The 16,067-nt window shown below is 40.2% G+C and overlaps 1 protein-coding gene across 2 annotated transcripts; it reads left to right on the top strand.

The window, feature by feature from the left end:
* Positions 1-974: 974 nt before the first annotated feature.
* Positions 975-15,858, top strand: brd1b (bromodomain containing 1b). Of its 2 annotated transcripts, XM_084396741.1 has the most exons (13): positions 975-1,303; positions 3,821-5,185; positions 5,780-5,936; positions 6,021-6,152; positions 6,309-6,437; positions 6,902-7,214; positions 7,323-7,583; positions 8,690-9,166; positions 9,247-9,376; positions 9,998-10,128; positions 11,863-11,972; positions 12,325-12,479; positions 14,435-15,858. In XM_084396741.1, exons 2-13 carry the CDS (start codon positions 3,840-3,842, stop codon positions 14,601-14,603), a joined length of 3,510 nt encoding a protein of 1,169 aa, XP_084252867.1. In that variant the 5' UTR covers positions 975-1,303; positions 3,821-3,839; the 3' UTR covers positions 14,604-15,858. The 2 variants fall into 2 exon arrangements, with proteins under 2 accessions (XP_084252867.1, XP_084252868.1); XM_084396742.1 differs by lacking the exon at positions 11,863-11,972.
* The last annotated feature ends 209 nt before the right edge of the window (positions 15,859-16,067 follow it).

Below are 16,067 nucleotides of genomic sequence, written 5' to 3'. Positions count from 1 at the left end.
AGAAACCTGAATAAGATTTTAATGACTAATTGTTATGTAATGATTCAGATGTAGAATCACCTCAAGTTTAGTTGTAGCTACCTATTTAGGTATCAAATATAGGCTACTAGTTACTAAATGAATTTGACACGTAGGCCTAATGCCCATTACAGTATATAGGCCATATAAACTTTAAATCGTCATATAAACTGGAACGATATGAGACCTGCCTTGTTATGGTGCCTGTATTGTGACTGGAGTAGTTTACTCAAGATAACTAATCAACTTTAGCCAAGGATTTACATTAACATAAAAGGCCATAATCATAATGATAAACCTGATAATAAGTTGACACTTGATAGATAGGCCTATTTCAATAAATCAAGCAATTTACACTAGTAGCGAAACAAATTTCAGGTCAGAATTTTCCCACACCTTTTGTGGGAAAGTGACTTTCCCATGATTTGTGATTAGATCTATTTTATTTCATATATAACGACCTTAGAACTCGGACAAAACCACTAATAAATCATTTATTCAGATATTATTCAATCACCGATTCATTAATTGAAAAGATTTCGACTAGAATGTCCACATACTTTTGGCCATAGTAACCTGAGCATACCGCAAGAAAAAAAAAAAAGTACACACACACACACACACATGAATTTATTCATAAGCAACAATAATGGCTGCGCTCTTTTGGTACAGACACATAAAAGGCAGCTATAGTAGGCGAGTATATTCTGTAAACGGGCATTTAATTTTGGTATTTATTTTGCAATGTTCAGTCTAAAGTGAATTAAAATGAATAAACTAACAATATGAATCACACAGAAGAGCACACTATTTATTGTGCATTTAATATAAAAGAAGACAAGCGGCGGGGCGCTGCCTTGTGTCCACTTCCTTGTTTTGACAATGAACGTAATGACGCTATGCGTACGGAGCCGTGCGCGATGACGCAGGGCGTAAGGCGATGGAGAGCTGCAGCCGCATTGTTGTGGGGGGAAGAGAGGCGAGCTAGCCTGCTAGCATAGTGTCCATACGGCCAGCCCAATAACGACCGAAAACAGGCGCGTTAGCATGGTCGAGCTGCTGTTATCTTAAGCATGTAACTCCGGCTTTTAAATGCTAATATTTGGATCCGGCAGACCGTTACGGATACCTCATATTACCATCGGAATACAACGGAGAAGCGGCTGGTGGACGGTAGCGCGGCTCGTGCACGGATTACACCTACTGCTGCTCAGTAGGCCACACCGCTGCTGCTTTTAGCTCGGCCGTACTGCCTTTAAAGCTTCCTTAAACGTCGACGGCGAAGGTAAGAACAAACCGCAAGGTCCCTTTGGGTTTATTTATATATTTGCTGCCTGAAACATGCGTGTGTATTCATATTTTACAGCGCCTGTTTTGTTTTGTTTGACGCCATGTTTGCAGTAATGTCGGTGGTTCTTTCCAAACAGCATTAGCTCACTAGCACAACCGCCAGCAGGCCGCCGGATACCGTGTGTGTCCTTGCTGCTCAGTTCGAGTGTGTTTCCTTTCCAGTCCAGTGTGTTTGGCCTTGTTCTGCCCTGCCCCCTTCAAACTAACAAAAGCCTGAATGCAAATCGAGGCTGTTATCTGTTGTTACACGCCAATGTCTTAATTAAACAGGTTAATGTATCAGATTGCAGAGCTTAAAAGTCAGGTATGGATTTGAATAAAATAGTAAGTTAAGTCTCAAATTGGCAGTTACGTTAAATGCTGCTGTATCATTAATATCGTTTTTACATGTAATATTTACAATGTCAGATGGCGAAATGCACATATTGACAACACAAACGCAAGCGTTTTCTGTTTCTATGCCAACGGTTTCAAACTTGGGTTTAAGTTGCCATGGATACCGGATAGGATATATACCTAAGTTACAGTAATGCTGCCTTCACTTGCTATCGGAAATTTCCTACTTCCCACTTCTGAAGTCTTGATTTTGGGCTCGTCGCTCAATGCTGCGGTCACAAGTCTCGAGATGACGACACGTGACATTCTATTCGGAAATGTTCACGTCCTCGGACTGTTTCTACTGCAATACTATCAACACATAAATAATTTGTAACGTTCAAGTTGTACATAAGTCACGTGGTACAGGTAACAAGTTGAAATCTCGTCATTACAACATGGCGTGAACGCACCTCAAGTGCTTTGTTGTCGGAAATAAAGCATATCACGGATGACACCAGGTTTACTCTTGCTTATTTTGTATAAAATGTAGCATCGCATTCGTTGACAACAATATAAACATTCGCTGCGCTATCTAGATAGTCAGCTTGCTGACGATTCTGGACTTTCAGTCGAATACATTACATTTTTGCTGTGCATAAAACAGACAATATGCTTCAAATGGTAATTTGTATTATGTAAATATGCGCTAGGCTACTTCAACTTGTAATGTTAGCTTTTGCAGCAATCATTCTCCCCTCTGCCATGTTTAAAGTTTATGGCAGCCCAACTCGGGAACTCGGTTTCCCAGTAGTAATATGACTTGAGAGGGTTTTCATGTCCAATTTCCCACTAGGAAACTCGTATTTATGATAATACCGATAACACGTGAAGGCAGCATTAAGGCCTGTTCACGCCAAGCATGTGACTAACTATAAAGTTTTAATATTCATTATGGGAATAGAGAAATCGACAACACGTCTATAACATAGACTGTACAAAAAGATGAACAACGCACCTTTACTCTCTTCCGTTGTAGAAAAGCGAAGCCACCAGTGTCCCAAATGGCGCTGACATCTTGTACTGATTCGTGACCTGAGTCTGCTCAGTAGTGAGCGTGAAGTGGCGCCGCAATATCAAGGCCCACCCACACTCCCGCAGAATCGGTTAGTACAGTTTTCTGCAGAACAGCTCATTATGTCGTTGTGAAAGTTATCGAAATGTAGAAATTAAAGTTATAGTTCCAATCTCCTCCCGAAAATCCCCCAAAAAGTCTGTTGGTGCCTCACTACTTCGCTCAGAGAAGCTGTCAATCATGGACGTCACACTCCCGTTATCATAGCATCAAATAACTAACTAAAAATAAACTTATTTTAAAAAAGTAACATTTGAACTTGCATCAGCTGGACAAAAACTATCTAAAATGATAGAAACCATCTTTGGAAAAAAATTATTTGAAGTGTAATTTGATTTAGTTTCTCTCTAACCACTTGGGGGCGATCGAAACGTTTTGGCTTCACTTTTCAGGACTTGTGTAGCACACTTGTGCTTCGTCTCAATTCGCCTTCTATACTATGCCATAAAAGTATGTACTCTTTGTAAAAAACCTATGCAAGTTAATGTTTTATTATACGTGGTCTGCTGCTTTTAATTGCTCAAGCTCCTTGAAGTCGGTGGATTCTGATTGGCTGTAAATTATTCATCATCAGCTGAACATTTTTTTTCTGAAAGTGATGCCAATGATACCATCCCTCTGTTATTATCATCATTATAGTTGTAGTGTGGACTTTAAAGTTAATTTAACACCCTTAGTGTGAACAGGCCTTAACAATAACTACTCAGGGGAATGATATTGTCACAATTACTTTCATAACAATATTTTTTCAGCTGATTGTCAATTTTTCTGGATGCTAAAATAGTTATTATCTTTGTAGTTATTGTTCTTGGTGTGTGAACAGGCCTTTACTGTGTAGTTGCAGTGTTGGATTGGTTTTATAGCATGCATGTTTGTAATTCAATCTAGAATTGGAGATTGATGGGCAACTTTTTTTTATTCAAAATGAAATATAATCTGTGGAGGATACAAATTGTGGCTTGAAACAGTTAAAAGTTGATGTGTGCTTTTCTTGTACTTCAGTTCCTCTGAGGCATTCAAAATGAGGAAGAAGGTTCGACATAATCGTGTCGCCACCCCGCAGAGGCCTCCCTCGCCCATCAAACCCTCACGCAACCGCGAGACCTTGACATACGCAGAGGCTCAGCGCATGGTCGAGCTCGAGATCGACGGCCGCGTTCATCGGCTCAGCATTTACGACAAACTGGATGTCATCGACAGCGATGACCCTTTAGCTCAGGAGATCAGCGAATGCACCAGCAACAAGGAGAACACAGAGAAGCCACAACAGGTCCTTGTGCGCTCTGTGCGGCTCAAAAACAACCAGCAGAAGAAGGGCGTCGCTTTGACGACTGTGCAGGGTCCGCCAGCTCAGGGCAGGCTCCCGGAGCCAAAGATCCGAATGGTTGAGTACAACCTCCCAGCGGTGCCGCGAAGGCCGTCTGCCTACTTCACCTACGTGGAAAAGACGCTAGACGAGCTCGACGAAGAGGTGGAATACGACATGGACGAGGAAGACTACGCCTGGCTTGAGCTGATCAACGAGAAGAGGAAGAGCGACGGCTACAGCCAGGTCTCTCAGAACCTCTTTGAGTTCCTCATGGACCGTTTCGAGAAGGAGTCTTTCTTCGAGAGCCAGGGCCAAGGAGATCCGCAGCCACTTATCGACGAGGACGCCGTTTGCTGCATTTGCATGGACGGTGAGTGCCAGAACAGTAACGCAATTCTATTCTGCGACATGTGCAATCTCGCCGTGCATCAGGAGTGTTACGGTGTCCCCCATATCCCAGAGGGCCGCTGGCTTTGCCGCCACTGCTTAAATTCTCCTTCCCAGCTCGCAGAGTGCATATTCTGTCCCAATAAAGGTGGCGCGCTTAAGAGAACAGACGACGATCGATGGGGGCACGTGGTCTGTGCCATCTGGGTCCCGGAAGTCGGTTTCACCAATACGGTTTTCATCGAACCAATTGATGGCGTGGCAAACATTCCTCCAGCTCGCTGGAAACTCACCTGTTACCTGTGTAAGAAGAAAGGAGTGGGTGCCTGCATTCAGTGCAGCAAAGCCAACTGTTACACTGCTTTCCACGTGAGCTGCGCTCAGAAAGCCGGTCTCTACATGAAGATGGAGCCCATCAAAGAGGTCACTGAATCAGGAGCCACTACGTTCTCTGTGAAGAAAACGGTGTACTGCTGCTCTCATACCCCAAACGGTTGCGTGAGGAGACCTCTTACTATATACGAGGACTCCAAACCCAAGAACGGTTTATGTCAGAAGGCCGCTCACAGGGAGAGAGCGAAAGGATGCCAGAAAAAGAAGAACAAAAAGCCGGAATCTGAGGCCGTTGCAGTGGTTCCGACGGTTTCTGGGCCTAGCATTACGCCTAAAAGGTAGGTGTGCATTTGACGAAATGTTTTTCTGGAAAGAGTCGCTGAATCTTTGTTTTGAATGGTTATGAATAGGGCTCTGCACAATATTCTAAAAACTAGGCTAATATTGTGATGTGACTTTTTCTGCAAAATATATTACCATCTGAAGAAATGCAGTAACGTTCACCAGATGGATTCTAGAATGAGTGGGGTGATTTTTGTCAGGGAGTGCAAAAATAAAAAATAATTTAAAAAGCTGGAATTATTTATTCATTTTTTACTCCTGAAGACAATTTTAGTATAAAATAAAAGTGATTTTTATTGTGATTATTAAATAACATCTTAAACAAAATAAGAAATACGTTATAATATGTTAACTGTAAAATAAAAAGTATATTAATGAGTGAAACTCGGCACTTTGCATGTGTGTGGATGAGCAGTGCCACTCTGGAGCCGGTAGCATATATATATATATTTAATTTAATCGCAGTCTGCATGATTTCTCAATTGCACTAAGCCATATTGCGAAATTGATTTTGTCAATATATCGTGCAGCCCTAGTTTTGATTCTGTGTGATTCCCTTGCGTTTGACTTGTGGATCTCCTTCCTTATAGTTTCAACACAATCCTCAATCAAGTTTCTGTCCAGAAGAAGAAAGTGTTTGTGGAACGGGTTCTCAGTTACTGGATGCTCAAGAGGCAGTCGAGGAATGGCGTCCCGCTAATAAGGCGCCTGCAGACTGCCATACAGCCGCAAAAAGAACCAGAACAGGTGAGACTCTCTCGGACAGGAGTGATTGACAGCCCAGGTCATATGCATATGAATTATGAAAGAGGATTTGTTTTTGAATGACAGGCATCAAAAGACGAGGACCGTCAAGCTCTGACGGAGCAGTTAAAGGACTGGCACCGTTTACGGCATGACCTGGAGCGCGCTCGCTTACTGCTGGAGCTCATCCGCAAGAGAGAGAAGCTAAAGAGAGAGGAGGTACAATTATCATTCTCAGTTCTTGTGATGCCAGGTGGAAGAGAAAGAAATATTTCTTTATAATTTATAATATCAAAGTACTGGTACTTTTGAGATTCCTGATGTTCTTGACAAAGTTAATGTAATTTTTGCCATGTTTTGGTCTGTTTTCTACAGATGAAGTTGCAGCAATCGGTTTTGGAGATGCAACTCACTCCGTTTCCTGTCCTGCTGCGAGCAGTGCTGGATCAGCTGCAGGAGAGAGACCAGGCTAAAATCTTTTCCCAGCCTGTCAATGTCAAAGAGGTAAGGCTGTCTCATTCCTGTGGGCTATGAGTCATGTTGACCTTCTCAAACTCTAAATTGTTCTTATATGAAGATTCCTGGTGTGAGAGAATTGCATAAAACAGACAAGTTTAATTTTGCTTTATAGTTTTTGGAAATGAAATATATAGTGCATATTGTTTTATGAAAAACAAAATGTTATGTAGGGTTTGACTTTTCTTCCTTGCACCATAAAAACACAGAACAATATTTCAGGCTTTGAAGCAGTGTTTTAAAATATTTGTTGTTTTATTGTCATCAAAGTGTAAAAACCCCTTATGATAGTTTTGATTGAAGTTTTCTTAATTTGTGCTATATTAGTTTTGATGGTTTTACTGTCATTGTAAAATATGGGAACATTTTGAATGAGCAGGTGTCTCCAGTTTCTTTGAGTGTACATAAAGCTAGTAGGTTTGTTCTATGTTTGATTTCCCTCTTGTGTTCAGGTTCCTGATTATCTAGACCACATCAAACACCCCATGGACTTCTCTACAATGAGAGAACGCATTGAGGACCATGGATATAAGAGCCTGGATGAGTTTGAGGATGACTTCAACCTCATTATCAACAACTGCATGAAGTACAACGCCAAGGACACCTTTTTCTACCGCGCTGCTGTGCGTTTGCGAGATCACGGTGGAGCGATCCTCAGGAAGACACGGCGGGACACAGATCGGATAGGTTTTGACTTCGCCAGTGGAATGCACCTCGCTGAGCCTCCTAAGATAGAGACACCTCCATCATTTACCTGGGATGATGGTAATTCCCTACCTGTTACATTTCTATATTAGACTACTTAAAATTTGCAAGTTACAGAGTTTGTGTTATTGGTGAACTATTATAGATTTTATTCTGTTTTTGTACCAGTTGACCGACTGTTAAATCCAGGCAATCGCGCGCACATGTCTAAGGAGGAACAGTTGAAAAAGCTGTTGGAAATGCTGGATTTAACCAGTGCCATGAAGTCATGTCCTTCCAGGAGCAAACGGCTCAAGTTGCTCAAAAAGACCATCAGTGATGTGCGAATGGAAATGGGTCCCAAAAAGGAGCCCCCTTCATTGGAGCAGAATAATCCCAAGGAAGAGGAAAAAGCGCCTCTTTTTGTACCACAAGCTACTGAGGAAGAAGGTGCACTCCTATTGAATCACGTCTCTTTTTTTGTTAAATGTAGTAAAACCACTTCACATAATTTGACCAATATATACTATGCGGTCCAAATGTTTTTTTTTTTTAATAACACATTATCGTTAATTTTTTTAACACTATATATATGTGTGTGTGTGTGTGTGTGTGTATGTGTGGTATGTATGTATGTTTAATGTATGCATTTAAAATCCAGCCTAGTCAGCATTCAATAATATATGAAAGAAAACCAAGTTACATCCTTCCATTTGGTCTACGCATTAAAATCCATCTGGAGAATCTGAAAGTGGATTTAAATATTTTGGAACAGGCACATTTTTGCAGCATTCTGCCATGGGATCTCAAAAAGTCCCCAATCTATCTGGATTTAGCAAGAAATCAAAAACTCATCCGATTGATTATCACCAGCAATTTTTGGACATAAGAGCAATGTTCACACAACATATTCCAATATACACAGATGGATCTAGATCTGGAAATCAAGTGGCAGCAGCTTTTGCAACAAATGAACAGCTTCAGGGTATATGCATCCCTGACCAAAAGTTCAGTTTTCACTGCAGAGGAACATTCTCTATTAGTACCATTGAAGTTAATTGAGATTTCTTCACAACAGGATTTTTTAAATAACTGATTCAAATCATGTCAGTGCTTAAACAAGAAGTTGCATGAAATGAATCTTGTTGTTGGGACAAAACATATATTCTCTTTTAATAAACGCTGGGATCAAGTCATTTACACACAATGTCGGATAGGACCCTCGAGACTTGCACACATTTTTACTATAAGAAGATAATTTACCAAAGTGTAATCTTGTCAGATTCCACTGTCCATTAAACATACTTTGCTGGACTGTAATACTACTTCTACCCCTTTGAGAAATATTTATTCTGATGATACTTTTGAAAAGGTTTTAACCAAGTAAACCCAAGTTTAGTATAATAATTTGAACCTTTTTTAATAAGAATGTTATTTTGAATGCATATGATTTTAATTATCTTCCTTAATAGCTGGTTAAAAGCCATTTTATTCTCCTTTAAGAACTGTTACTCTTCAAAATGGGTTTGTACTAAATATTTGATCTATCATTACAGGTGACAAGTCATTACCTCCAAAACTTGAGCCTTCAGACTCTGTGCCACTCCTGAAAAACTCAGACAGTCCCTGTGAACCTCCGACACTGAAACCCATGGAGCCCAGCCCTGAAAAGTGCCCGAAAAAGGTCAAATTTGACAGGGAGACGTTCTCTACCTCACTTCTTAACGGTCTCTCCCCTGACATTCTGCCCTCTGAAAATAACGTTATGGTCGCTACCTCCACTCTAACTGAACCAGCGAATATGGTCAACCGGCGAACGGCTGTGCTGTTCCGAAAGTCGAAGAGTCCGCAGAAGCCGTCGAACACAAGTGAATCCTCAATTGACTGCCCTCAGCTGGGCACTAAGACGTTCCTGTCGGTGGTCATCCCTCGGCTCGAAACCCTTCTCCAGCGCAGAAAACGGACGCGCAGTGCGAGTGGTGACAGTCAGGATGACAACGAGGAAGAGTGTCCGATCAAACGCTTGGATACTGGTAAACAGCTTACACTTTTAATCTCGAGAAACATGGTACCATTGCCTGGGTGTGTTTTAGACAATGCTTTGTATCTGCAGGCTTGTCTAATGGGTTTTCGGAGCCAAAGAAAGGGCTTCCTGTGAATCGAACGCCAGAGCCTCGCCGCCGCTGTGCTTCAGAGTCCAGCATCTCTTCCAGCGGAAGCGGGAGCATACAGGAAAACACAAGGTGGGAACGAGTACATGAAATACAATTTCTAAATGCGTACTATACAATGTCGTAATAAATAAGAAAGGCCATATTATGCCCTTTAACAAAGTCTTGATTTAGTTTTTGTTTTTCATTCTTTTTCACATTTTACATTACTGCAGCACCTCTCTTCTCGGTCTTTCAGTAACGTTCTGGTCTCTATGAAGCCCCCTTTTTTGAAAAGTGCAATGGGTTTCCTTTTGGTCGGCAGGAGCGTGTTGTGATTGGTAAACTTCTAAGCGTGTTTGGGAAATGTCACAACGCTTACCATAACCACGAGTTTCTATGCAGTACTAATGCAACTCAACCAGGCCTCAGCCCTTTTTTTTTTTCTTTTTCATAATCCTTGGGTGGGAATTATTTAAATAAGAATTTTTGTGACGTGTTCATTCCCAGAAGAAAATTCAAGACTACAATCAAGGCGTCTCAGGAAGTTCAGAAACAGTGCACATATAGAGAACAACTCCCTTTGGAGTGACTATTGTGATTTGTAACTTTGCAGACCTTTTTTCGTGCTCAAACAGCAACATTACACATTAAAAATGTTAAAAGCATAATAGATCCTCTTTAAACGCCTTTTTTTTCCCCCTTCTCTGTTAGCGATGTCAGTCACACAAAGAGCGGGAAAGGGAAGCTGGCGATGACGAGACGAAATACGACGGATGATAAAAAAGAGCTGGTCAATTGCGTGGAACCAGGGAACATTTCCAAAGCCAACAAGCTGGCAGCAGGTGAGCATCCAGCTTTTTGCAGGCATGAATGGGTATGTGGGATTGTACACCAGCCCCATCCTTCAGTTCTGAGAAATGGGTCAGACCCAGTTCTGGCAGCTGCATTGGTGTCCCGTCAGCTCTGGGGAAGCTCGCTGTTCTTCCTCTTGCTTGCTTTTGCCACTGACCTGCTCTTCATGGCTTTGTCTAACACAATAAAGACTTCTGCCTACTGCCGTAGTGTCTGCATGTTGAAACCCTCATGTTTTAATAATCATCACGGCTTATCCTGTCCCTCTGGGTAGTTGCTGCTTACTTTTGCTCTTTAACATGGCGCTTGATGGGACGGCTCATCTGAAAACGAAAATCCTGTCATCATTTACTCACCCTCATGTCTTTCCAAATCATTCTTTTCTCTCTAAAACACGTGAAATGTTGATTATTTGCTTCTTTCTTTTCCATACAGTGAAACTGTATAGTGATCACAAGCTCGCGATATTATGATTATATTAGCATTCACACCAACACACTAACTTTTTCACACAATTTTAATTCATTTTAAGCGCACTCAAATTCACTATTTTCCTAGAATTAGGGCTGTCATGAATTCCGATTTTTCTCTACACGATTACAGTGGTGAAGAATCATGAATTGATAATATCACCATCACAATATATGTATTCTATATATTTCTAATTTTGAAAAGTAAGGTCAGATTCATCTTTAACTTGTTTGTTTTGTGCTACCAGAGAGTTACTCGCACTGTTTTATTTACGAGATCATCGTATGTGTAGCATTAACACGACATCAGTATTTAATTTAATATATATATATCACAGTTAACGTAAATACCGGTATATTGTGACATCCCTGATTAAAATGTTTATTAAAACCTAGTAGTAGTTCTTGGTGTGAACCAGCCTTAACACTGAAATTTACCCATGTAGCTATTCATTTAAAATAGTAGCTGCGAAACACTGTTTGCATTTCTGCATATTCAGATTTGGCTAATTACCTTGTTTTGTGTCACATAATTATATATATATACAAAGCAAATGAGACTTGACTGCTATGACAGGGGAAGATTTTAAGTAAATGGAGACTTAAGTCGGCATGTTCTTTATGCAAAACTATTATATGATTTAAGAGGTCATGTTGACGGCTTTTATCCCATTTTTGTAGCTTGAAAGTCCCTGTTCTTGCATAGAAAAAAGCAGAAAAAAAAAAAAACGTGTCTTTTTGTGTTCAAGCAAAGTATGTGGGGGCTTTTTGAACTACTTAGGGTGTGTAAAGGATGATGGAATTTGAATTTTTTGATGAACCAACCCTTTAAAGATAATTTCACCCCAAACAGTATTTCTTGACTGCTTACCATCGATATGCTGAGTGAAATCTTTTGGCCTGCCACGTGCTTTCTCAGAAATAGAAGGCTTACTTCTGCATTCTGACTCGCAAGCATGTCAGAGTCTGAGTGGGCTCATTAGTCACGTGACATGTTTGACCTTTCCAGACCACACCAAAACCATTTTCAGCACATTTTTTTCAAATTCTGTTTTGAATTAAAAATATACAAATCAATCTGTTTTTGGAAGTGGCATTAGAAGCATAATGGTGTCTGGTTATTGGCTCGGCATGCTTCCGTTAAAGAAATGATCCGCTGCTGATTGGCTAAATACTGCCGTGGCTCTTGAGGTGTTCTGCGCCATTTTTTTAAGGTGAACCCCTCATAACTGTCCATTATTCCTACTTTCATAGAGATTGACAGCAGCAATATTTGGATGCCTGCTAACACTACACCACTAAATCTGGAGCCCCTTAAACTAGTTTGGGCCAAACTTAGTGGATATCCTTCCTATCCTGCCTTGGTGAGTGTGCATGTGTGCATGCCGTCAGAGACTGGTTCTCCTTCTCTTCCTCTTCATTATTTCATGCATCTGCCTCCTCAGTGGCCAACAGTCAACCATAACATTATTGCCAGGTGATACAACCAGGATATGCATGTGCGTACTTTTTTTTTTTTTTTTTTTTTTTTTGGTGGTGTATGTGAGTGAGCGTGTACATGTGTGTGTGCGTTCCTGTGTTTGGTGGCAACCATATCCATTTCCAACAGTTTATACATTAGCGGTCACAGGCACACTCCAGTTACCAGGTTACCAGGACTTTCGAGATGCACGTTCAAAGATTACTGTTTTTGATGGCCTCTCTGCCCACCTGTAGATCATAGATCCTCAGATGCCTCGGGCGGGTTGCCATCTCAACGACGAGTACATTCCCATCCCTCCACGGGACGTGCTCAGGGTCGGAGAGCTGATGCAGTACAGGTCCAAGGAGAAACTCTTCCTCGTCCGCTTCTTCGACAGCAGACGCAACTGGTGAGAAGTCTTTCTTTGAGAGAAGCGTTCAAATAAAGCGAAATGTGTTAACAATGTGTCTAACACCAGAGGTCCTGGCAGGATGGGAGTTTATTAAATGTATCTTTAGGGCAGTCAAACTTAACATAGTATCTACATTTTTAACACATGTAATATGCCGGTTTCATTTAAATAAGATTAAAAGTATTTTGTTCCATTGACACAATTAACAGGCATTCTATCTACACCTCATTTAATGTTAGTCTATGTATCTCTAGTACTAGGATAATAATCAAATTAAAATTTATTACATTTTGCTTTTTATGTGACAATAGCCCCTTTCACACAGCAATCCCTGTAAATTACCGTACAATTGCCAGAACGACTTTACTGGTAAATTCAAAAATGTGCTGTTCACACAGGCAACTGCGTTCTAGCTTTTTACCGGTAACAGACCATTCAAAATACTGGTAATCTTCATTCCACGTTCACACAGCGCATATACCGGTAATTTACTGGTAATGTTACAACTTCCCTTACTGGTTAAGTGCCGGAACCAATTTTACCAGTATATTTAAATAGGTCCTGGTCACACATGATCTGTTACCGGTAATTTACCAGTAAGACTGTATGTGTGAAAGGGGCTAATAATGATATTTTAAAATAATTATACATTTAAAAATGAAAATTTTTTACAAAAATAAAAGATTAATTATTTTATTTCATTTTAAAGGTACAATCTGTAAATTTTCCGCCGCCAGAGGTCGCATTTTCAAAACAATAACAAAGACGAAGCTTGATGACGTTATGAAGGAGAGTGGAACGATGGGAGATGTCGTTTTCACCATCCAGAGATGTATGGAATTCACGAATCATATAAATGATACATCAGCTAACAAATTAGTTTTTATATTACCTGTACGTTTGATCACTATTTTACGCCATCGTAATGAATTGGCTGCAAGGAACGTGAAATGTAATGCTATATTAGCCTGTTACTAATATGTGACTATTGGCCAAATGATTTGGTGGGTTAATGCTGCGCAGTTTTACACATTTAAAACAATCGTACTAAAAGTACATTTGAACAAACCCACAGTATTTGCAAGCGATGGCTAAATATTTTTGTGCAACACATAGGCTACTGTATTTAATTTCACTGCCATAGGCTTGGTCACCAGACTTGATAAAAAGCATTACTGAAGTTCAAACAAAGTGCAATATAACTGTATGTGTACAATAAATAATATTGGCTTACCTGTCTACTAAAACGCATGCGAGAGCAGAGTCTCTGTCGACAGATCAAGTCCCAAGTTTGTCGCGAAGCTCTCTCCATCTCGAAAACGCCACGCCGATATCGATCCTTGTTTTATTTCTCCGTTTGTCCCAAAGCCTGCTTGCCTCAGGTGATCTACGTTTACGTTTTTTGGGGAATTTCTGTACTCGCCGATCAATATTCGTGAACCATGATGACTGAACGACACAACAGCGGCGTGCGAGATATTGTATCATAGATATACATAGATTCTATATATTATGTCTACAAACAGAAGCCTAGGACAGCGCGGATATTACGTAATTAATATGCGACAATGACAGGGGACGAGCCGTTATTTAAAATTGGAATTTCTCTGGATTTACAAATCTTTGGGAACTTTTGGGATAATGTAATGTAAGTGGTTTTTGATTATTTTATTACAAAAATCTTACATATTGTACCTTTTAAAAGGGTCTTAATACATGAAAATATACAATTACCTTTGTGTTAGCAAGGGGTTTTATCTTTATATTTAGGAGTATGCGTCACTGAAACGTTTTAAAACGCCTTTCTTATCCAACCGTCTGTTTCTGTAGTATTGTGTCGGGTATCAGTTTCAGTGTGGACGGAGAATGGACTGGTTGGGACAGTGTTACGTTTAAAAGTTCTGCTTCTGCTGTCTTTTTAAAATAACTCTGTACTCTTTAATCTCCATCAGGCAATGGCTTCCTAAATCCAAGATGGTACCATTCGGAATCGACGAGACCTTAGACAAAAGCAAAATGTTGGAGGGCAGAACGTCAGGCATCCGTAAAGCTGTGCAAAGCGCCTTCAACCGTGCCATGAACCACTTGAGCCTTGTCCAGGACTTAGGCACTGGAGATTAACCCCAGTTCGGGGGGGGGGGGGGGGGGGGGGATATTGGAGGGTCTCATCCAGCCCCACGTTTACCCGACGCTACGCTCCCGTATCCGACTGGCCGTGTTTACCGAGCCCCTCCCTCCCAATTCTGTTAGGAGCCGGCGAGTTTCTCAACCTATGAATGTGAGAGCGCCTTCACTCTCCTGTAATGTGCTGCAAGACTGCTGTGAACTCTCACACTGCCATCAACTTTCCTTTACACTTCCATCACCATCCACGATACACCTTGTGTTTAACTCTGGCTGTAAATAACGTCATCCTAAATTATCCAACACTAATTTATTGTTGTTGTTTTTTGGTTTGTACCGCACACGACCTCCTGGAAGATTTCTACTCCAAGGTAATTTCTCAACCGCGCTGAGGTGCGAACCCATCTGGTGCTACATCACGTGCAAAGCCTTGATTTTTCCATACTAGAGACTTTTGGAAGGGGCTGACGCACTTACTGTATCAAACTTTTGTTGTTTTTCTTTTCTTTTTTTTAACGGTTAAGTTATTGTAATGTCAATGCAAGCTTCTCCTCCTTGGCATTAACATGTTATCTACTTTTTTATATAAAAATATTCTTATGGGACACAACTAAGTGATGTTTGTAAATATTTATATAAAGCTAAGAAATTATATACATGTAATACTTTAGAGTGGTTAAAAAAAAAATTTAATTCGGAGAAGAGGAAACAACAGTAGCGATGAAAGCCAGAAGTGCATCACTCATGCAAAACCAAAAATTTTGCTGCCCAGTTTTTTTTTTGGAATGTTTATTCCCTTTTTCATATTAGTTTGTGTGAATGTTTCAGGCAGGTAGTATGAAGAAAAAAAAAAAATCCCCCAATTTGTTGCTTTTTATTTTACTGTGCTCTCGGGAACTGTATTGTAGGTCTGAATAAAGATGTGCCTGTACAAAGGTGTTGTATTAGGACAAAGAAAAGTATGCAAAACTTTATATTTGGAGTAGGCATATTTTGGTGGAAGCTGTGTTTGCCTATTTTTGCTTTGTGTGTGGGTGTTTTAATCATAACCATCTGTTGTGACTGTTTAACTGTGTCTCTCTCCAGTATGGATTCTGGGTAGCATTCTGGGTTAAAACACTTTTTTTTTTTTTTTTTTTTTTTAATGAATGTCTTGTATTGACCGGTACTCTTGTTTCTTTTCTCTGGGAGGATCACATTATAGCCAATGATAGTGAGTGCTGGCGAGATCCAGTATTTTTTAAGTACACTGAAAATAAACAAAAAAAAATTACAAATTGTGCTGCGTTTGTCTTTTTTATGGTTGATATCTTAACATTACTAAAGGTAACATTAACTCTAAAGTTCTGTTTGACTATGTTTTGGGGCCCAAATGTATAAATAATAGTACATTTTGAAATGAGACCATTATTTTTCTTCAATTCCTTTAATAATTTAAGAGCTTAAAAAAAAAGTATTTTT

Source organism: Rutilus rutilus (assembly GCF_951802725.1).
Source record: "Rutilus rutilus genome assembly, chromosome: 23".
Classification (NCBI taxonomy): Eukaryota; Metazoa; Chordata; class Actinopteri; order Cypriniformes; family Leuciscidae; genus Rutilus; species Rutilus rutilus.
This window is presented reverse-complemented; position numbering and strand designations above follow the sequence as displayed.

Coding starts and splice junctions, on each gene's coding strand:
- brd1b (XM_084396741.1), top strand. CDS start 3,840: ATGAGGAAGAAGGTTCGACATAATCGTGTCGCCACCCCGCAGAGGCCT. Junction 9,377..9,997: donor AGCATACAGGAAAACACAAG/GTGGGAACGAGT, acceptor CTTCTCTGTTAG/CGATGTCAGTCACACAAAGA. Junction 10,129..11,862: donor AGCCAACAAGCTGGCAGCAG/GTGAGCATCCAG, acceptor CTACTTTCATAG/AGATTGACAGCAGCAATATT.